Source organism: Condylura cristata, unplaced genomic scaffold (genome assembly GCF_000260355.1).
Source record: "Condylura cristata isolate star-nosed mole 26May11 unplaced genomic scaffold, ConCri1.0 scaffold00013, whole genome shotgun sequence".
Classification (NCBI taxonomy): domain Eukaryota; kingdom Metazoa; phylum Chordata; class Mammalia; order Eulipotyphla; family Talpidae; genus Condylura; species Condylura cristata.
The window spans coordinates 37,883,017-37,906,200 of NW_004567114.1; the positions used below are offsets into that span (position 1 = coordinate 37,883,017).

At 41.5% G+C, this 23,184-nt stretch overlaps 1 protein-coding gene across 6 annotated transcripts in view; it reads left to right on the forward strand.

Annotated features, from left to right (window-relative positions):
• Positions 1–4,711: 4,711 nt before the first annotated feature.
• Positions 4,712–23,184, forward strand: part of TRIM9 (tripartite motif containing 9) — a 100,066-nt gene continuing 81,593 nt past the window's right edge. For 4 of the 6 annotated variants that reach the window (XM_012724637.1, XM_012724638.1, XM_012724640.1 and 1 more), the window contains exon 1: positions 4,794–5,685. In XM_012724637.1, the coding sequence (XP_012580091.1) occupies positions 4,864–5,685 (822 nt within the window). In that variant the 5' untranslated portion in view covers positions 4,794–4,863. Of the gene's footprint in view, positions 5,686–23,184 lie in introns of all 6 variants that reach the window. The other 2 variants (XM_012724641.1, XM_004681875.2) reach the window with 1 other exon arrangement.

Consider the following 23,184-nt stretch of genomic DNA (forward strand, 5'->3'; position numbering starts at 1 on the left):
ATGTGAGAAAAAATGATACAAAATAATACCTCCAACCAAAACATTTCAATTCTCACCTCCAATAACAATGGATCCTCAGAATACTTTTACTTCCCACACCTTCTTTACCCATCTTGAGGTCTCTGTTAAGATTCATGTGTTGTTTAGTTTAAGTCTTTCTATAGTATTCTTCTTACATGGAATATGTGAGTGCTATGTTCTCTGAATTACAAAATCTTTCTTTAACCTGGCAAAAAGTGATGTTTTGCTTTAAGTAAACTGTAGATTTTATTCATATTCCTCTTGCCTTTAGGCTGCGGAAAGAAGTCCAATGCCAATCTGATTCATTTTTTTCTTTATAATTAAATTGTTCATACTGTCTAGGGGCTTGTTAAGAGATTCTTCTTTCCTTGGAGTTCAAGAATTGTATTTATATATGCCTGGGTCTTTTTTCATCAATGTCATCTGTAATTCTAAATTCTTTCAATCTTTAATAATATCTTCCTTTATTTCAGAAAATTATCTTTTCAATTGTGATATTTTTTTACCATCTGTGCCTATTTCCTCCTTCTATGATTGCTATTATTCACAAACTGGTTCTGGATTTATCCAACTCTGCCTTAATACAGGATTTATTATAAACCTCCATCTTTCCAGGCTATTTCCCCCACCCTTTCCAAAATATCAGTAACAAAGTTATTTACAGTTAGAAACACCATATAACTTGAATAAGGTCATCCTCCCTTAGTACTAAATAAGCAAAACTCTTAATTTACTATATTAGTTGTATAATTAAAAAGACAAAACATTATAACAATAAATAAATATGGAAGTTATCAAAGGATGTAACAAAATTACAATATAAAATTAAATATTAAGAGGCTAACTTAACCCCCCAAAAGAAGTTTCCTTAGGAAATTTTAAAACATCGATGTCTTCAAATAATGCAATCCATAATCTGCAATATCCTTATCACAAAGTAAATAGAGAATATTTGTATCTACTAGAAAATCTTAAAGTGTTAGAGCCTATAATCATTTCATTTTATTGAGATCCTCCCTACAAATAAGAATGGGTGGCTCTAGGAGAGAATGTGGGGAGAAAAGAGAATTCCTTCTAAATACATCATTGAGAACCAGAAAACATATGTTAGTAATCAAGCATGGTAGTCAAAAGGCAAAATAGGAAAACACCAAAATTTGTAATTAGAAAATAATTAACATTTTAAAAAATGAAAAAGGTGCTAGTTCAACTCATTGCCAAAGAACATGACTTGGGTGAATAGTTTAATAAGTTTCAGAGGACAGCCACATACCTTGTATTTTACACAAATAAGAACATCTGCACTCACCCGAGGAAATTTTAGAGCTATCAATCCTTGCGCTTCAGGACATTGACTGATAACCAACTGGAAGAGAGGAGATACCATATTTTAATAATATCATCAATTATGTTCATGTTTTTATAACCCTTTAAACATGATTCATTTAGAGGATTTAAAGTGCATTATGATCAAACAGTACAACATGAGAGGAAAATGTTCAAAGGCATACAAAAACATTTGGATAAATTAATTCAAGAAAAATAATGAACTTCTAGGGGAAGATGAAATGAAAAATATAGAAGTTAACTGAAATCATTTTGTATATTTATCACACAGAGAGCCTGACAGAGAGTAAAATTAGCATTTGTTGAATGAATTAATTAATGAATAAGAAATAAACTTTGTGTGCCTGGATTCAAATCTCAGTCTAGACAATATTTAATCTTGAATATTTTACTTAACTTTGCTTATCCTCAGTTTACCCAACTGTAAATTGAGGTGATTGTACCCATTTCTTGTTAACATAGGTGTTGATATATATAATACATATAATAAATAAAAGAAATGCCTAGAACAAAAAGAATATTCAACAAATGACTGTCATTGTAAGAGCTCTCCTTTCATGAACTGATTTAGCTGATTCCTGGCCAAATACATCTAACAATTTTTTTAAAAAAGATCTATTTATTTGTACATACAGAACTGGGGTATATAGGCCAGAGGCTCAGGGGCAGTGAGAGGCTTCACCAGAGACAGAGTGGGGCGCAGAACAGGCAGAATGTCAAAGTACACTGCTGAGGGGAGCAGCGGGCGGGCCAGGAGAGGTCTGCCATGCCATGTGGTCACCTCCGGGGCAGGCGGGAATCGAACTCATGCATAAGTGGCTTTAGCTTCTCAGTGCAGTGCTTTAACCCACTGCGCCACCAGGGAGAGCCCACATCTAACAATTTTAATCTTAAATCATTTCAACATATTTTATAATAGATTAAATTGACTATAAATCTGTATTCTAATCAGTCACTTTGTGAAACCATCAATGTCGTATACCATCAGAAAATCCCTAAAACTATTCTTTACTTTGAACTAAGTATAAATTTCCTACTAATAGATTAATAGTGTCTTAGGTGGTATCTTAATCTGTTCAATAGCAAAATGCCACAGACTGGGCAGCTTATAAACAGCAATTCAGTTCTCCTAGTTCAAACTGGTGGCTGGGAATACAAAAATCATTGTGATAGCAGATTTGATGTCTGATAAGGACCTGTTCTTCATGAGAAATGGTCATCTCACTGTAACTTCATGTGGTACAGGGAGACAAGTGCATTCTCTCAGACTGCTTTTATAAAGACTCTATTCACATTCGTGAAAGTTCTGCCCTCAAGACCTAACCACCTCCAACTTTGGGAGGTGTTTAATGCCTTCACTTTGAGGATAGGGAAATTCAGCATATGAATTTTAGGGACATCCAATCTATAGCAGATTGTGACTGCAATGAGCAAAACTGAAATTCATAAAAAGACTAACAACTACTCACCTTGGGACTATCCAAAGTCCTGCCCCAAAGCTACTGTAACTTTCAACCAAATGCATACCAGTCATGGAAAGGATGATAAATTATGAGTAGTACAAACTCGCCTAACAGTTTTTTAATTAACTACTTAATAAAGTCTCTTGAGAACTATAAATTAGACATACTCTCCAGATACAAATAACGATTCCACTTCCTTACATCTGTTACAGAATACACAGATGTCTTAATATTGGATGCTCTGGGCTCAACTTGCTAAAAGTCTGGTTAAAAGTAAATCACAAGGCATATGTGTTTAGCATAATTTTAAATAACAAAGAGAACATTTTTGTTTCAGGACAATGAGCAGCTGTTGTTTTTTTTGTAACTGAAAGTATTGGGAAAATAACCTAGTTTATTGGACTATTTCTCCAGGGCCAGGGTTACAAGTTCATTTTTCTAAAACGCCTTGGGCTGTAGCTTTAAATTATAACAGTAGCTGCAGAGAATGAAGTTATCTCTTTTTTAGAACATGGAACGTTGGTAGATGTCTTAGAAAGAATTTTTGTCACTTCATGAATCACTCAGCAAAGGGCAGCCATGTACTATTTCGAATGTTATCTCAGAATGTCACTTGACTCAAATATTTGTGTTTTTCCTTTCTGATCCTCCATCATCAAATCAACAGTTTTGTAGGTAAGGAACAGAACTAGGTATCTCCAGCAATGTTCGGTGAGAGGGAGAAGGGAACTTGATATATCAGGACTATCACTAGACCCACTCCCCACGAACCCACCACAACCTGCCCCACTATCACCACATGCACTTCACAAGAAAGAAAGAAAAAAACCCACCAGTCTGGAAGCTGTGGTGGGCGCCCAGGTCATGTGACACTGAAATGTTATTTGGAGTCGAACACTGAGTCTCAGCAGTGACACTGTGATTCATCCACAGAGCTAGTTGCTAAACTATGGCATGCCTGCCTCTACTAAGCCCAGGGTCTCCTCCTGGGGGAGGTGCTGAGAGCAAAATCTGGGGTGCTCGGAGATTAAAGAGGGGATAGGAACACAAGTCATGCCACAGCCTATAAGCCTCTGGGCCGAGCCTGGAATTTTAGAAGGGGGCATAGCTTTTAAGTATAGACTGAGCTTTACCTCAGTCACCTTGTATAAGTCTCATGGCAACACCTGAAAAATCGATGTTATTCACTTTCTTTTAGACACCGGGGACTGAGGGTGAAAGAGGCGAAGAGGCCCCAGGCTGGACCGACGCCCGGCGCGGTCAGACTCTCTCGCCCGGCGCAAGAAGGAGGGAGCGCCAGGGGCGGATACAGCGGGTTGCTTGGGGGAGGGGGGGGCCACAAAGCCCGGTTGCCAGGCAGACGCTACGGCAGGCGGAAGGAAAAGGGGGTCTCCTGCGCCGCGCTGCTCTCGCCCAGCGTAGGTGGGCGGGGAGACCCTAGCTGGAAGCCAACGCAGACTGTTGTCAAGAAAGCCCCAGCGCCCCCACCCGCCAGCCCACTCGCTGTGGGGAGGGCTTTCTCACGCTCCCTGCTCCAGGGTGACAGCACCGGAGGTCGGAAGGAAGAGGGGCGAAGGATGAGTCAGCCCGCCTAATTCCCCCTTCCCAGTCCCTTCGCCTCCGCACGCCGGCCCCCTCCCGAACCCAGAAGCCAGGAGCGACGCTCCCCCTCAGCTTCAGCGGGCGCCACCAAACCCCCTGTGGCCTGCGGAGGAAAAGAGATGGACGGGTCTGTGGCCAATGAGAGCTTTGCTCTTTCGCCCGCCGTCCAATAAGCGTCTGTTCACAGCCCAGGGCGGGACTAAGTGGGCAGAAGGGGGCGGTTCCGAGCTGGCGCGCGGCGCCACGGGTTTGAGGCTCCAGGAGAGTGCCAAGCTGGAAAATCGCGCCCAGGCAACGCGGGAAGGTGCTCCGCCGCCGCCGCTGCAGCCGCTACCGCTGGCCAAGGTGCTGGGCACGACAGGCCGCTCGGCCTCCTTGTCAGCTAAGTCTCCCGCTGCAGCTGCCGCTGCCTCGCTCCTGCCGGGTCCCCATGGAAGAAATGGAAGAAGAGTTAAAATGTCCGGTGTGTGGCTCCTTCTATCGGGAACCCATCATCCTGCCCTGCTCTCACAATTTGTGTCAGGCGTGCGCCCGCAACATCCTGGTGCAGACCCCGGAGTCAGAGTCCCCCCAGAGCCGACGGGCCTCGGGCTCCGGGGTCTCCGACTACGACTATCTGGACCTGGACAAGATGAGCCTATACAGCGAGGCGGACAGCGGCTATGGCTCCTACGGGGGGTTCGCCAGCGCTCCCACTACCCCGTGCCAGAAGTCTCCCAACGGCGTCCGTGTGTTTCCCCCAGCTATGCCGCCACCGGCCACCCACCTGTCACCGGCCTTGGCCCCAGTGCCCCGCAACTCCTGTATCACCTGTCCCCAGTGTCACCGCAGCCTCATCCTGGATGACCGAGGGCTTCGCGGCTTCCCAAAGAACCGCGTTCTGGAAGGAGTAATTGACCGCTACCAGCAGAGCAAAGCCGCGGCCCTTAAGTGCCAGCTTTGCGAAAAGGCACCCAAGGAGGCCACCGTCATGTGCGAACAGTGCGATGTCTTCTACTGCGATCCGTGCCGCCTGCGCTGCCACCCGCCCCGGGGACCCCTAGCCAAGCACCGCCTGGTGCCCCCGGCTCAGGGCCGCGTGAGCCGAAGGCTGAGCCCCCGAAAGGTCTCCACCTGCACAGACCATGAGCTGGAGAACCACAGCATGTACTGCGTGCAGTGCAAGATGCCTGTGTGCTACCAGTGTCTAGAGGAGGGCAAACACTCCAGCCATGAAGTGAAGGCTCTAGGGGCCATGTGGAAACTGCACAAGGTGAGTCCTAAGAAAATCCATCTCTAACTAGTGGCGCCTCGAATCCTGGGATTCTACAGCAGACCTGTCCCTTCTGCGCACAGTGCATCCCAGCAGGGGCGCAATGCAGGTGCCTCCATTTCTGCTTCCCCCGCCTGGTGCATTGCAGGAAGCGCAAGGGAACCTTAAAGGGCACACACGAGAGATGAATGTCCCCAGAGAGTTTCTGGGTTGCCTTGCGTTGGGTCTTCCGTGGCGCGCTGCCAGAGGGCCAGGCGCTGGGAACCCTTCACTGCTGCTTTTGTATAGCCTGCGGCCGCAGCCAATTTGCAAAAAGAGCGTTGCGTAATTACACAGAACCGAGCCAGTGCTCACCGCCACTAGGTACTTTCTAGGCTAGAACCCGCTGCGGGGCTCCGAACGAGGTCCATAGGGAGGGGGTGGAGGCCGTTGGGTGGCGCGGATGGCGTGAGGCTGGAGCTACTGGAGAGAAAGATCTGCTGGGGACGGGAAGACGTCGCCGGTTGAATACTAATAGGTCAGCGCGGGCCCAGACCCTGAGCCCCAGCTGGAAGAATTGTAGGTCGGGGTGCCTTCGAGTTCTGGAGGAAGATATGAAAGTGGAATGGGGGGAAAACAATCCTGTGATAGCTATAGTAACAGAACCTTAAGGCTGTGCTTCTCGCCCTCCTGGAAAGGACCTGAGGACTAAGTACTAATTGTAGTTTCGAACTAAAAGCTAGGCAGGTTTATCAGTTAGAATAAGCCCTTTTCCCAACTACATCCACACCCTCTTTCCAGAATTCAGCCCTTTTCTGCTTTCAGTAGTTGTCTGTGCAAACTTTGAGACACCTGTTATTGGGTTGATCTTTTTGATACTTTTAGATGGGGCATCCACCAAAACTAGCTTCAAGAAGAGTGTCTTGAAGTACAAGTTAGGTCATGCCACTCCTCTGCTCAAGGAGAAAGGTTCACCAAACCTTCATAACCTGTTCCTCTTCAGGCTAGCGGATTTCATTTTCTTCCACTTATACCCTCTGTTCCAGTCCCTCCTGCAGGTCCTCCACCAATGCCAGGCACTTTAGGGTTCCACAATCTTTTCATCTGATGTTCCCTCATCCTGGTATCATCTTACCCAACACTCTGTATGGCAATGATTCACTCTCTTCTGTCCTTGAGATCTTTGCTCAGATGTCATCTTTGCCATGAAACATTCCTGATCACAGTGGCTGCTGCCCATCTCTCACACAGGTTAGTTTCCTCACACTTTACTTTTCTTAGTAGTACTTATTAGTATTACTTTTCTTTTTATTGCTTCCTCCGCCTCCTTCACCCACAGGAAGATAAGCCTTGATAGAGATCTGGATAATATTATTCCCACACTACTTAGAAGGAAGGAAACCACTGGAGTAAATGTGCAAAATTTGACATTTACATTTTAAATAATCCATTTAGTTAATGGTGTGAAGGACAGTACAGGGGTTCAGGATTACTGCAAGGATATTTTATGCACATGTTGAGTTGCAAACCCAAGGATGAGGCAGGGCAGTAAAGATGATGGTGTCCAGGCCTCAGTTAATGGCCCCATTCAGCTTCCCAGCATTCTTTAGAGACTAGAAAGGCTGGCTTGATATTTTATTATAGCCAAAAAAAAAAAAATCCCTCTTTCAGGAATCAGGGAAGCTTTCTCAACTCAGTATTGAGTGTCCTTTGTGTTTTAATCATTGTGTTACCATCATTCATGTTCTTACATATAACCTATTAAATCATATTTTCTGATGTAGATATAAGTCAGCATAAATTTAAGCTTCATTAGGCACATCCCAATATGAATTAAACACTTCAATTTAAAATATTTCATTATATTTATTTAATGATTAATTAATAATAATTATTAAATTATTATATTTAATTTTTAAAGTTTCCAAATTAGTTAATAGCTGATCCTTTCTTCATATTATTTCACTCTCAAGATGCTAACTAGAGCCTGTGTTGAGCTGCCCTACAACACTATCCTTGGAACTCAAGTTAATCAGCCTCTCTGCAAGAACTTAGAACCACGTGTTCACCAGGATGGCCAAACCACAGCATTAATTTTTCTGTGAAGTTTTAATTTGTCCATTTTAACCAAAAGAAACATCATGTCTCTGTCAAACCCCATCTAGACTTGAAATGTTAAACCACTTGTTTTACTGATAATAGAAGTGGTGAATAGATACTGTGGTGAAAACTGTATTAAAATTTGATGTCTGGTAGAAAAGAGTAACATTAAAACCCTTTAGACTTGATGTAGTAGGTTAGTAAGTAATTTGATTCCTTAAAAATAAATAGAAGATTCTTCTCTAACCTCTTACACAATTTTTCCAAAATAATAAGTAGTATAAATTTTGTTCAATCAATCTCAGGATTAGTAAACTTCCAAGAAAAAATAAGGAAAAAGAGTGACAGATTTTAACATTCAGTTGTCATCTGTCACATGAACAGCAAAACAATACTCTGCTACTTTATCTCCTCAGTTAGGTTATTCCATTTTTCATACATTTAAGTGAATGACACCTGTATCCCCACAAAAGCTCATGAGCCAGAGCTTCTAAGCCCTTCAAAATGTAATTACACCATTAGTTTCCCCAAATTTGGGCAGATAATTATCAAAGCAGGTTATTTCTAGACTTTAACTTTTTTCACTAATATTCTGCTATATTAGTCATTTCTAGTAATAATGCAAATCCCGTGAATAACAATTTCTCTCAGACACTAAACCATCATCTTTCACATTCAGGACAAACTGGCTGAAGTATATTTATTAAGTATTTTTTAAAACAACAGTTGAAATCCATTCGTTCTCAGTTGACCAAATTCAAATACTTTTGAGATATATCTGGCCTTCAAAACCTAAAACTTCATGAGGTGGCCTTATAAGATAAATACCTAGTAGCAATTTTCATTTGGTATCAGCACTTGCTATATTCCTCATACCTTAGATTGGTATAAAGAATTGTTAGATCAAAATGATTTGGTAGACAATCTCCACCAAAGACAATTAGGGCCATAAATACTACTTTGTAAATCTAGCAATTCACATTCCTAAATCATCTAATATTATTCTGAATTCCTGATGTGTTTTATCAATCACTGAATCAGTAGTATATTTATAGCCATTTTTTTGTTTTTGTGTAATTGAGTAGAGTTCCTTTTCCTTTTTATCAGAAACACTGAATTTCCATTCTGAATCTTATCTCAATGCTATTTCCCCCTTGCCATTTGATTTTAAATAAAGGCTTGCAGTTTAAACAACATTTTGAAATAAACTATCTATTGTTATGCTTTTATTTTCAAAGTATTCTGGAAAACTCTCTGCTTTATAATATGGAGGCATCTTATCAAGTACTCATGTAGCAAAATGTGTGTATTTAATAAAGTTAAATTGGTATTCAGTTAACTACGTATTGATAGTAAAGACAATATAATCTAGAAATTACGGTGGTAAATGTAACAGCATGTGTTCATGTTTTGAAATTTTTCCTTTTAACTTACTTCTAGTACAGTCAGAACATTCTCTGTGCATTGTAAACATTCTTAGAGCTATTAAGGAGAATGCTACAGAGAAGTGAATTGTTCCCTTGGCATCAAGGCATAACAAAAGAGCTACATGACAGGCAATCCAGATTCTAGAATAGATGCTGCTACTTACTCACCAATAACTTTAAGCAAGTCTCATAACCCCTTTTATTCTTCCTACCCACAGATGTCAAGGAGCTCAAACCGTTTTTGTGAAAGTAATTTGAAAAAATAATTGAAGCATTTATGTAACCAGTTTCAGCCTGGTATGAGTATATTTTAGGATTAAATAATATTTGTCTCGCTAGTCAACAATTCCTGCATAAAAATATCATTCCCCAACTTGGAGCGCTGTGCTTGTTGCCTTCAAAGTACAAGTCACACTGAAAGATAAATTAAAAGAATGACCCATGTCCTCAAGGGTCAGAGAGAATGCTCAGTTGAATTAAGCTCAATGAATAAAAACACTACATTAAGATTCATTTCTACATGAAACACAGTTTTGTTATTTTTTTTTTCTCAGTAATGAAGCTTAAATGACAACTGATATGACTCAGTTTCTTTTTCAGGTTCTCCAATCATGATATTATTACCTTGAAGTAGCATAAATTGTTCTTCCTACAAATACCATGAAAAGATACTATTAATTGCAATTTTAGTTCAAATCACAGTTTTCATAAAGTAACAGAAGAATGATCACAGCCATCTGTTAGTGCATAATAATAATGACACACAGGCAAAAATTGTCCTTACCATTGCTATATTAAATTATATTTTTCTCACTTAAACATTTTTCAGTGTGTGTGTGTATAAAAGACTTTGGCATGGAAAAAGATGGAACCATTATATGATAAATGTTTAACAAAATCATTCTCAACAACGTCATTTTATTAGTTTTAACAGGGATTATGCTTTGCAAGGAACAAAAGCCCACTTTTAGGTGATTGCAAAAAATTTCAAGGTGAATGGAATTGGAAAACTAGAAATTAAGGTCACTCTATCTCAGTTAGGTTGGACTCAGTTTTGCTGAAGTAACAATCTCTAAATTGCAGTGACTTACAACAGCATCTAATTTCTTCTCTTAATTCCCACTGAGAGTTAGCTGTGACCCTCCTCCACATCCTCTTACACTTGTGCTTACGCTGAAAGAGCATATTTAGGATATGCCAACCTTATGGCAGAAGGCTGAGAGCAAAGCAGAACCATTCAATGACACTTAAGGTTCTAGTCTGATATGACATGCTACAACTGTTTACATTCCATCCACTAAAACAAGTCATGTTACCAAACCTGATGTTGGTGCTCCAGAAGGTACACTGTTCCAACCAGAGAGAAGCACCAGCAAAGGATTCTGGAGGGGGGTAAAAATTATTTTGTACAAAGAACACAATCCTTCACTCTTCCTTCTGCTTCTTTCTCTCAGAATGAATCCTGGCATTACAGGGCCCACATGGCTTTTCCAACCCTTACTCAGCTTGCATTCCAGTTTAAGTGTTCATTATCATCTTACTGGTGTCTCTGTATCTCCTAATTCACATTTTCAAGACTAGAAAGGAAAATCTTACTGGCCTAGCTTGAGTCAGGTATATACTGGTGAACATGTGGGCCTTTTGGCTAAGTGGATCCAGGAATTTTGGGGGAAATCGGTGAGACATTTACCTCAAGTGAACACCTGAAAGGGTATCAAGATAAAAAACATTGTCATGCAGTATCTTACCATGTAAAATTACATGTAAGAAATCTATGATATGCAAAATATCATTATTTTAAATAAAGAAAAGATCAGCCACAGTCTCATGCTGAGCTCTCATGGAGCCTGGGTACAGAGGGAAACTCAGTATCTGTGTTTTGAGCCCATCTTTGTTTAAGAGGTTGATCTTTTTGCATTAATTTTTATTTTAAAAAAAAATATTGCATTAGGGCCCTCCCTGGTGGCGCAGCGGATTAAAGCACAGCACTAAGAAGCTTAAGCCACTTCCACATGAGTTCGATCCCCGCCTGCACTGGAGGTGAACCACGGGCGTTGGCAGACCTCTCCTGACCCGCCTGCTGCTCTCCTCAGCAGTGTACTTTGTCAGTCAGCCTGTTTTGCTCCCCACTCTGTCTCTGGTGAATCCTCTCACCCTCTGCATCTCTGGCCTGTACCCCAGTTCTACATGAATATAAATAAATAAAATATTGCATTAAAATATTGCGCTGATTGCTAGTATACTTGGCACCCTCTTAACGTCAGTACCTCAGGAAAGTGCCTCAATCACCCCACCCAAATCCTCACCCTGGTGGATAGACTCACTGATACAGATCTGGCTCCTGGTCTCACTGCTCAGCAGCAGGAAAACCCAGGGCTGATGCCTTTGAGAACAGGAGGGTGGGGAGGTACTGCCCAGCATGGGCTGTCCAGTGAGATGGAAGCCTTTCTGGGAGCAGAAGAAAGACCTTTTTCTCTACCTGTCTCATCTGAACGAATTCTTAGAGCTGTTTTGAAACTGAAGCCACAGGGCGGTGATGATGAAAAAGACAGAAGCACAAAAAAAACTGACAACTTTAGCTTTGTGCTTCCTCTCCCCAGCAAGTCTCCACCACCAAGTGGTTTGTGCTGTTATTCCTATTTCTGTCACGCATTCTGATGAATGTGGGCAGGTGAATATGGTGCCTAACTCTGCTCGGGTAGGGCTGGAGGCAGCGGACAGGCAGTCAAAACAGGATTTTGTACTAAGTTGGGGCTTTTAAGGTATTTCTTGGGTTGTAAGTGGGAAGAAAATAAAACCATGTAGTTTCATTCAATAATTCCTTCTTTTTGTCAGAAGGAAAGAGGAGTTTTAGTGACCATGGAATTTAGTGGGGTTTGTTTTTTGTGTTTTGTTCCCTTATCAGTAGTACTCTTCCGTTACCTGAGTGTTTCTCTTACCATAGCTTTCCTGCCTCTGCCTAGTCCATGTGTTTCTGGTAAGATATCAGTTCCAATCACCTGCCTTATCTGGCCAAGGGGGAAGCAGAATCACATGATCCTGGCTAAATATTGTACCCTGTCTCTCTGGCCAACATTGTTAATTCAAAGGATCTGTGTGAGACCCAAGCCAGTTTATTGACAGTCCCTTCTGAAGTTTATATATTCTGAATTAAAATAAGGGAGTCTAACTTGCCTCTGGGCTTGTTACAGCTGCAAATAATAAAAGCCAGGTGCTGTCTGTATCCGTGCCTCTTCCTTACCTACTACTTCAATAGAAGGAAATAACCCAGCACAGAGGTACCAAGAAGTAAAGAGTACTGAGAACATTATTTAAACCCTGGAAGCTGACATGATTGAAGCCAGATATTCATTTCTTCTTGTCCAGTTATGTGACTCAACAAACCCACCCTTCCTTTTTTACTTGAACTAGTTTGGATTCATGTTCTGCTACTTTCAACTAAGAAGTCCTGACTCACAAAAGCATATGTATTAACACATGTATACATTTGTATTGCGGATACTAACTCTTATCAATTCTAGATATTATCTCTAAATTACTAGACTGAGAAGGCTGCATTCTGATGCCACAAATACAAATGAGGATGTACTTTTGGGTTCAGAACACTGCAATGAAGGCGAATACATGAAGCAGAAATCGTGAATTTTTATCTACCACTGTCTGCCTACTCACCTCTGTGTAAGTAACCAGCCCCTTGGCTGGTTGCTTATATTTTTATTGAAAGATTGCTTACAAAGAAGCTTGAGATTTTTTTTTTTTAACTAGCTATACTTGGTTTATGTGGTTATGACACTTTTAAAGATAGAGGTTCTGAAGTTGAACTTCCATCAATAATAATTTTGTTTTCAAAGACATAGGATGCCGGAATTCACTTTAGTTTAATCCATACTCTAGGTCAGAATTTCTCAAACAGTGTTTGTGTTTCCATAGTTAAGTAAACCTGAGTCTTTCTACTCTAAAATATGTGTCTGGTAGCTCACATTGATTGTTGTATCAGGGAACCAGTGCATCCTTCAGCAAAGACTCTGCTTGATTCAGCCTGGCACTGAATGTCAGGCATACTCCAGGTATTCAACTTCAGAAACTCCTTTATTTATTTCCTTCATTTTTTCCAACATTATTGCTCTTGAATTGCTCTTTTTTTAATTTATGCATACAGAACTGGGGTACAGGCAAAAAGTGCAGGGGCAGTGAGAGGATTCACCAGAGACAGAGTGGTGAGCAGAACAGGCAGATAGACGAAGTGCCTGCTGAGGGGAACAGCAGGCGAGACAGGAGAGATCTGCTGTGCCATGTGGGTCACCTCTGGTCCGGAGATAGAACTAACACTGACATGGCTGCTGCTAGCTTGCAAAGCTACGTCCCAACCTGTTGCACCACCAGGGAAGGCCAGTATTTTTGTCTTACGTTAATTTTTAAAATATCAAAAACAGGGCCCTCCCTGGTGGCGCAGCGGGTTAAAGCACAGCACTGAGAATCTAAAGCCGTTTCAGCATGGGTTGGGTTCCCGCCTGCCCCGGAGGTGACCACATGGCGAGGCAGACCTCTCCTGACCCGCCCGCTGCTCCCCTCAGCAGTGTACTTCGTCGATCTGCCTGTTCTGCTCCCCACTCTGTCTCTGGTGAACCTCTCGCCACCCCTGTGCCTCTGGCCTGTACCCCAGTGCTATATGCACAAATAATAAATCTTTAAAAAAAAAATCAAAAACTAATATTGTTATTCTTTAAATATTAAAAATCAACAAAGTAAAAGTAAAAGTTTTTGTAGTACCAATACATATGAAATGACTATGTGCTGTTTCCTACTATAAATAAATGAAAAAACAATTTCAGCATAAGGGAGACTGATGTAATATAATTTAAAATAACTGTTTTGATTTCCTATGACTACTTTTAAATTTTGTATACATGATGCCAAAATGAGTTTTTCATTAGTTTGTGGTGGATAGAAATAGATTGTTTTAAAAGTTCTTTGGAGAAAGCAAAAAAAAAAAAAGATAGTATTGAAAGTTTAAACTCTCATTTGTTTCTGTGACAATATAGCACAGTTTAAGAAAGTTTAAGGGGAAGTTCTTTTCCTACAACATTCCATGCTTCACTAATATTTTATATTGTCAGATTTTTGTTACATTCATGTTATTTTTAACCTTGGAAGAAGAGCTCCCTAGAAAATGGCCTCAGCCATGTACCTAAGTTTACAGAGACCATCTAGATTTTGTCAGCAGTGTATCAGATTTATACCAAGAGGCATCCCAAAGCTAAAAACACTTCCCTGGAGTATCCTTGTAGCAGATTTATCCCCAACCCCAAACTGGGCCTTGTTTTAAACTGAGTGCTGTGGGAGTGGGGTTACTCAGAAAAATCCAACAGCACTCATTGAATGCATTTGACATCACCGTCGGGGAAACCATCACAGTTTCATTTCACTTCCATTTGACCCTGGCTTTGTCCTCTTTTTAACAATCCAGTTTGAAGTTCAGCCCAGATCTAGTCACAGGTCTCTGTCTGTGTGAGTCACTTCTTCCTTCTTGGGCTTCCTGGTCCCTGATGAACCCTCTCCCTGTCCTCCAGGCTGCCTGCCTCTATTTTCTTAAATTAAATTTTGAGATCATCTGACCAAGCTTGCCAAGGCCGCGTTGAGCCAGCCTGGCCGCAGGAGTCTGTGAGATGCCCCCTGTCCACCAGAGCTGCCAGGCACAGCGGTCCCTCTCTACCCTGCTGATTTGCAGACAATTTTTAAAAGCTGTCGAGATTTTTCTTCATTATGACTTATTCATTTTAAGTTGAGTACACTTACTTTTTATTTCTACTCATGCACAAATAAATATCATGGCTCTCCTCTCACCATGTCTGTCTCTAAAGACGCATCCACCCCATGGTTTCAACTCCTGCTTGTAAATGTCCGAAACATATCCCATCACTTCAGGCCCCTGCCTTTCTCTCTTCTGTCTTCTCTCCACTGCCCTCCCAAAACCCCACCACTGTGTTCCAACACTAAACACCCTAGCAGGATGGCATCATAGCACCCATTAGAATTTTACATGGGACCCTAGTAACCCTAGTCATAACTTTCTTACATATTTCTGTCCCTCCCTTTCTCCCCTTAATAGATGTTAGAGAAAATTTTATTTAAGGAGAAGTATGAGCAGAAAGACGAATGATTATCAACATTTCAATATTTTAAGTTTCTCAAATTAGTAATAATTAATTTTTTAAAGTTGTATTTCTCCTAAAAGCATTGTGAGCACTTATTTTGTGCTGGGTACTATTCTTTGTTCTTCCCAGGCACTCTCTCATCTAATCTTCAAAATTCACATTATGAGAAAACTGGGGAAAGGAAGATGATAAAATCACATTATAAGGGGCAAAGCCAGAGTGTGCATCCAGGCGGTCTGACTATAGAGCTCGTGTACTGAATAATCACAAGAACTATGTGATCTATAAAGCACAGATTTATGGTCCTTTTTATATATACTTATTTATGCATGCAAGAGCTGGGCATAGCCCAGAAGTGGGGGTGGTGGTGAGAGGATTCACCAGAGACAGAGAGGAGAGCAGAAATGCACTGCTGAGGAGAGACAGGAGAGGTCTGCTGTGCCATGTAGGTCAGGGATCACACTGGTGTTGCAGTGGCCATGGATGCTTCATAGTGCTGAAACTTAACCCCTTTTGCCAGCAAGGAGGCCCCATGGTCTTATAAATTACAGTGACATACAAAATAACCACTATCCATTAGTTCTCATGTATGAAAACTTTGAAGTCATTTTTTTTAAGTTTCTTGTGATGAAATAAATTTAAATAGGAAAGTACATAGTGGAATGAAGGGAGAGACCAGTGTCTCCAAGCAGTGGGCTGGGTAGGCCAGGCTGCCTTGTGATGGTGGACTCTTGTCAGAACCAAACTAACAACAGATTGGTAGAAGAGTCCATTGACTCCACCATGAAAGGAGATTCATTGTCCCTCTTCTAACAAAATGACCACTTTAAAAATTATATACAGAAATGACATAAAAGAATAAGTAGAGGGTTTTTTGGCAGTTTAAGTCTGGTCTTTATTTTTGCAGGCCTAAAACATTTTGTAATGTCCTTCTGAAAGCACAAAAATCTATTGAAACCATAAGCCAGCAATTACTCTGTTTATTGTCAGGTTTTTTGTTTGTTTGTTTGTTTGGGTACTTCTGCTGAGGTGGTTAACAAGAAAATATATATTTCTGTTCAAGAATATATCCCTGACCCATCCTTTACCAAAATATTACAAGAAATACATGAAATGGAAGTCTATGTTTAAGAATGGTTTAAGCACTGCCAAATAAAATTGTTTTTCATAAGCCTTGCTTAAGAACCAGAACGAATAGGTCTGATGAAAGAAGAAACTGTTCCTTGAAGACTTAGCTTTGGAAGGAGAATGCTAAGTATGGTTCTGTGGTGTGGGAACAGCTACCTTCTGTCATTAGCCAGTACAAATAGATGGTTAATTCTCATCCACTGTTGATTTATTCATGTGAAGCTGACTTTTCAGCCAGATAGAATCAATTCAGCTTTACTGAGATTTTTTTGTTCGTCCTCTCTTTATCTTACTTTGCTTGCAGCTTGCATTTTAAGAAGCAACTGTTTGAAACCAAATACCTCTCTCTCTCTCTCTTTCTCTCTCTCTCTGAAAACCCCATGACAGAGCCATACTGCTCTGGACAGTGCTGTACATGCTGTACATCAGTCTAAAATATGATCTAGTCTCTGAAAAATGCTATAGCAGAGATGAGTAAAGGTGAATTTGGGGCATTAAACTGTTTCTATCTAAAGCTTTTGTATTTTGCAGAGGGAAAAATTTACAAGGTTCAACTGTAATTACAACCCACCCAAAGCCAAAGGGGAATGACTTTATAACATTATCTGCTGTTTTTTATCATTTTTATTTTAGATATTTTCATTAGTGCAAACCAACCAATTTTATTATAGATGTGTGCAGTCCATTACATGGTAATAGTAAGATATTTAAGCCACATCTGGTTCCACCAACTTATGAACTAGATAAAATTCTCGTGTTATACCTTCTCCCTACCACATCTATGAAATGATTATTTCATAGTATTAGTCACATGAAAATCAAATGTAAAACTGGACTTCTGTCCAATCTGATACATCCTATATGACACAGATAAACCCATGGTGCTTTTAACAAGCAATTGTTATTGGCTGTATTGATCACCAATCATCTGGCCAAGACTTATAAAGGAAATATGATAAGCAGCTTTCAGCACACAATCAATGAAGTATGAAAAAATGACATTTACGCTCAACTAGTGTTACCTGGCTATGTCTTGCCATAATGGAAATGAATCTGCCACTGGTACAACTAAAATATTCCTGTTAGTTGTCAAGATCCCTGGCTACAGTGGCTATGCCTCATCCCCCTTACTTTGAGATCTTCTTGTCCCAACTTGGGAGACCAGGGTCAGGTTTTTAAAGTTCCAGGGTGGCCAGGGTGTCTGTTACTTATGGGCTATTATTGTGGTATTCAGAAAGATTATTTTTAAGGTGTCAAATTGGTGAGTTTGTCCCCTCCATTTGAGTTATACATTGATAGTATTTGGACCCAGCATCTTTGAGAGCAGTCCCAACTCCCTCCAAAGTCAGAAAAGTTAAATCACAAAACATTTCAGCAAACATAGAAATTCATGCAGTACATATTATGAAACAAACAAACAAACCTGTTGATTTCTCAGAACTTAGATAGGAATTCTGAACATTGAAGGACCCACGTTTATAAAGTTGCATGGGTGTGCACCTCTTTCTCCTTTGCCCTCAGACAACTATAATCAGTTCTTTTGCCCCAGATTCCATGATCATTTCTATCAAAGTTTACCTTAATACTAACTCAATTAATATTGAATTATAAGTGGGTTTTTCATTCAAACTCCTGGCTTTTGCTGGGAATTTGAGCATGAGGTGGGAAACGAAGACTTTGTCAACAGTGGGCTTTCTTTGTCCCTCCCACGAGAGAACTGCTGCCTTGCCATGTGGCAAACCTTGGTTTGACTAGCTGATTGGTTCTGGCTCTAGCCAGAAGCATAAACGATGTTAATGGGAGGAAGCAAAAGAAAGTGTCCTACTGTGCCTTTTCCCATTGTGATGCATTCCTTGCCAGCTCTGTGGGCACCTTCCCACTCCTCACTCTTCTCCTCTCTTCCCCTATAGTCTTCTGTAAGTCTGTTTACCTCTCTGCAAACCCTTGTTTGTTTCATTGTATGGCCTCTCTTTCTGGTAATCTCCATGCCTTACTCTGACCAGTGTGCGACCAGTCTGTTCATCCAGCTTCAGAGCCTTAACAAGCGACTTCTGGGGTGTCTCTCTGCCCAGCCCATCTGGCTTGTGAACCCTCTGCTTCCCACCTGACACAGGTTTTCCCAGTCTTGGCTTCCTTCCCACTGAAGGTCTTGATATGACAGCTCTTCAAATTACACCTGTGGGTAACAACTTCAAGGCTGGCACTGATCCCTGTAATAGATTACTGTAATGTACTTGGCCAATAGCCTGTAATGTTAAAATAAGAGTATGATGTATACATCTGGATTGTGTCATGCTTTGCTTTTGCAACATGTCACTAGATGATTTAACGAAATACAAACTCAGAATCCCTGATATGTAGCTACCAGAGGAATGATGGATACTCTGCTTACACTGAGAATAGGAAGCAAAGAATTATTGATAATTTTTATCTGAAGAAATAAATAGATTATTATCCAATTTGGAGGCCAGCCAAAGACTAGTGGTCAGTCTCATCTGAGTGAAACCAAATAGACAGTTCAATTATATTTTAGTTTCACTCCCTTAAGTCTTCTATTTACTTTTATGAAAACAAAGTCATCAAATTACTTAAAATACATGATTTGCACATTATGTGGGTCTTTTTGAGTTATGACCATGATTTCACTAGTTTTCTTAAAACTAATTGTAGAAAAAGTTATTATTATAAGATATAGGCATCAAAAATTAACCCAGAATTTTTAGACAAATTTCTTATGAATATAACTGAAGGAATTGGTTTAAAATATGCATCAGTATTAGACCTGAAAATTAATTTCATTTAGCATTTGTTCATATCTCATAATTTTTTTTACATCATATCATATTTAACAGTGATATACTAAATTCACTTCTATCCTACTGTTTTTTAATCTTCCAAGCTTAAGGGATTTAAAGGATCTGTATTCAAGCTCCATCCTCACTAAAACTACCTCAGAGTCCCACGTGGACTGAGTGAGTTTGGGATTCCAGGTACTGGCGGTGACCTGACACCAGTGGCTGTTCTGGGGTGCTGGGCTCTGGGTTTCTCCAGCTTCAGCAGGGCAAGTCCAGACAATGAGGGAGAGTCCCAGGTTGATCACATAAAGCCAGTATCTCAGACACCCACATGGAGCACAGTAGTGGGCATGCAGCTAACATGCATGACCATTTTGCTTCCCAAATGTTTCTGAGAAGAACCAACTCCTGTGACTTATTTAAAACCAAAGTCATGGAACATGTTGCTGGAACAGGGTTTGCTGTGTGAGCCCAGCTATGAGAGAGGTTTTATATCAAAATCTTTCCTATCATAAACTATTGCTTTGATTTAAGAGGGAGGGCCATTAGAATTGGGTTAAGAGGGTTTTGTGCATGTGCAGCGTAAGACTGACCACCAGGACTTAAATAGTTCATGATCACCTTGCCTGAAACCTCTAATTGTCTATACAAGGAGATCGTATCCTCCTTCCCTGCTTCTAGAAACTGTTGTCCCTGGGGTGGGTCCATAGTGAGCTCAGTTCTTTTCTTCACCATGAAAACTCCCATTCTGAGAGGCAGCAGAAAAGTGGAAAATGAGGACACAAATAAAGACCAGTTTTTGCTACAGGATCGCCCGGATGCAGGTGCAGATGGGGGTTGGGGCAATGACAGTGGGTCCTGAGGCACTATGTGTAAGACCCTTTCCAAGATAAAGAGGCATTCTGAGTGAGGAGGGTGCCTCCCGACATTTCACAGTACCTGTGTCTGAGAATTTAATTTTTAAAAACTTTTGATGTACTATTTCATATAAAATCCTTTTAACATTTGTATTCCATGGTTATGTTAAATTTTGTGCGGTGAGCGTTTTCATTTTCAATTTTCTGCCACCTTAACTTAATGATAAAGCCAATTTCTAGGGGTCAGTTTGTATAACCATATTGGATTCCTTTGATTTGTCTGCTCTGACTAATAGTTAAGGAGCACTCTTGATTTATTTCCAGAGCATTCAGGTATCCCCAGGACATTGCTGTGTGGTGGGGACCTGGACCTCATGACCAGGGTGTGAGGCCATTCATATACCTCGGTCCATCTTATGAGGATTCTTCACACCTGCCTTATATTTGGTTATAGCACCTAAAATTAGGTTTGCTGCTATAATTTGGTACCATTCATTTGCCTGCACATTTTTCTGTTTACCAAATGAAACAGAATTATCTAATAAAAAAGATGTTTGCATTCAAAGAGCTTTTTTAAAGTCAGACATTTAGGGATGAACTTTTTGTTTGTTTGTCTTTAAGATTTTATTTACTTATGCATACAGAACTGGAGTACAGGCCAGAGGTGCAAGGGTGGTGAGAGGATTCACCAGACAGAGTGGGGAGCAGAACAGGCAGATTGCAGAGTACACTGCTGAGGGGAGCAGTGGGCAGGTCAGGAGAGGTCTGCCACGCCATGTGGTCACCTCCCGGGCAGGCAGGGATCGAACTCATGCTGAAGTGGCTTTAGCTTCTTCATGCTATGCTTTAACCCACTGAGCCACCAGGGAGGGCCTAGGGATGAGTTTTTAAGGAGTCTCTGATTTAGAAGTCAGGTTATTTTTTAATCCCCTATGCTGAGAACTTCCATGATCTTCTGCACAGGTACCACAGGGAAGGAGCCAAAGCATCCAGGAGCTCTGGTTTCATGGTGCAGCTAAGTCTGTTACGTACACACCCAGAGCCAGTCACTTAATCTTGCTGTACTCACTTAATCTTAAAAATATCTTTATTTTTAAGAAAAAAATAACAACTGATCTATCCAGACACCACCCATTTTCTATTTGTACACTACATTTGAATGCCTTCTCACAGCTGCAGGTGTAGGAAAGCTGCCTCCTCGGGGGCAGGTGGCCTCTGAGCCCAGCCCTACCCTAGGCCCTGAGGCCTTGCTCTCTGAAGACCAGCATGGGCCTCACATTTGCCTGACTTTGCTTGACTCTAACTGTTACCTTTGAATGGCTGACAGGAGGGAGACAATAGTGGCCATGGTCTTTTGTGTGCTGTCTGTCTCATCTGTTTCCAGCCACAGTCCCTTCCTTAACTGTGGACAGTCAGTTTTCTTCCCACACCACGTAAGGTGGCTGCTGGTAGCTGCCCCATGGAGCCCACGCTGCCCTGTGCTCTGTGGCCTTGGTTCTCCCCTTTCTTCCTAGTGTGTCCCCCACCGTGCCCACCAAGGCGAACTGGAGCACCAAGGGTTGCTTTCTTTCAGCATCGGTACTGATAATAGGACACTGGAGTTCAGAAATGGACAGGCTAAGCCAGACCTAGAGGGAGCATGTGCTGGATCAGTTTCCATCTTGCTATAATGGGAACGAGAGGTAGAGAAGCTTAAGCCAAAGATGTGGTGGGTTTTATGTGCTGATCAAGCATAAAACTAAATTAAAAAGTCAAAATCGGAGGCGGCAGCTGTGGCTGCTCCGCAGCCTTTTGTCCCAGCCCTGCTACAACCCTGGAGATAAACTGAGACAATTCAGCTAGGGAGGGGAAACCAAATCGTGGGAAAAGGCTGCAGGTCAGAACCAGAGACCTGAGGATACACCGCAGACCTGTTGCTGACCTTTGTCCCAGCAGCCCCAACAAAGCCCTGGATATAAACTGAGACAACACAGCTAGGTGAGTGGATCCCAAGCTGCTGCGGGGGGCGGGACCCAACCACAGGCCCAACCCTAGGATAATGCAGCAATTTTAACAACCTTGCATGGGCACATTTAACATAGAGAGGCCCTAGGAAGTGCCTCAAAAGGGGAGTCTTGCTCAGGGGTCTACCTGTTTACCACATCTACCAAAAAAACTGTGGTAAAACCCTGGAGTTACAGAGATACAGCTGGGCTCTGTGAAAGGACCTCAGACAGGGGGGAGGCACTGCTCTGGGTGGGGCTATTTGGACTAAACAAAAAAAGCCCTGAAAGCTCAAAGGGAGGACTGGCAGCCTGCTCAGCCAGGAGGATTTCAGCCCTCTGGTACTCCCCTGCACTCCTGTGGGGAGGGGAGATCCCACCCCCACAACAGAGGCCCAAAGAAGACTTGGGAACTCACAGTACTTAGAGTGTAAACAAAGCCAGCCACCAATTCAACCAAAGGCCCAGCTCCAGGGAGACCTACAACACATCTAATTCATCATAACCACCACGGGCACACCAAGCATAGAGGGAACCTGGGACATCCGAAGGCTACAAAGATCAACAGACAACTCCCAGAAACACGGCCTCAACGTGTTACTAGAAGAGCCTGAACAACACAAGAGTCCCCTGACTGTTACCAGCTGAGACAACAGACACAATTACACACAGTGGGGGCTGAGAAAAACAACACAACTCAGAATACCCTCCACAACTGAAGTGTCTGGAAGTCCCTCAGATATTCCAGAAAAAAACATCCAAAAAAAAAAAATGCCAGCCAATAATAGCAACACCATATCTCAGCAAATAGAAAGTATTAGAAAATACACAACAGGGAAAAGAAGACAAACAAATATTCAGGCAAGTCCACAGGGGGAGAATTCAACACAAACAGATCAGGCAACAGAAACCACCAAAGAAACAGAACTGTTCAACCTATCAGATAAAGAATTCAGAATCATCATGATAAACAAACAAAATGAAACAAATGAAAGAAATGAAAAAGCAATCAGTGAACTGAAGAAAGAAAATGAGACATTAAAAAAGGAAATAGGAGAAATGCAGGCGATGAAAAG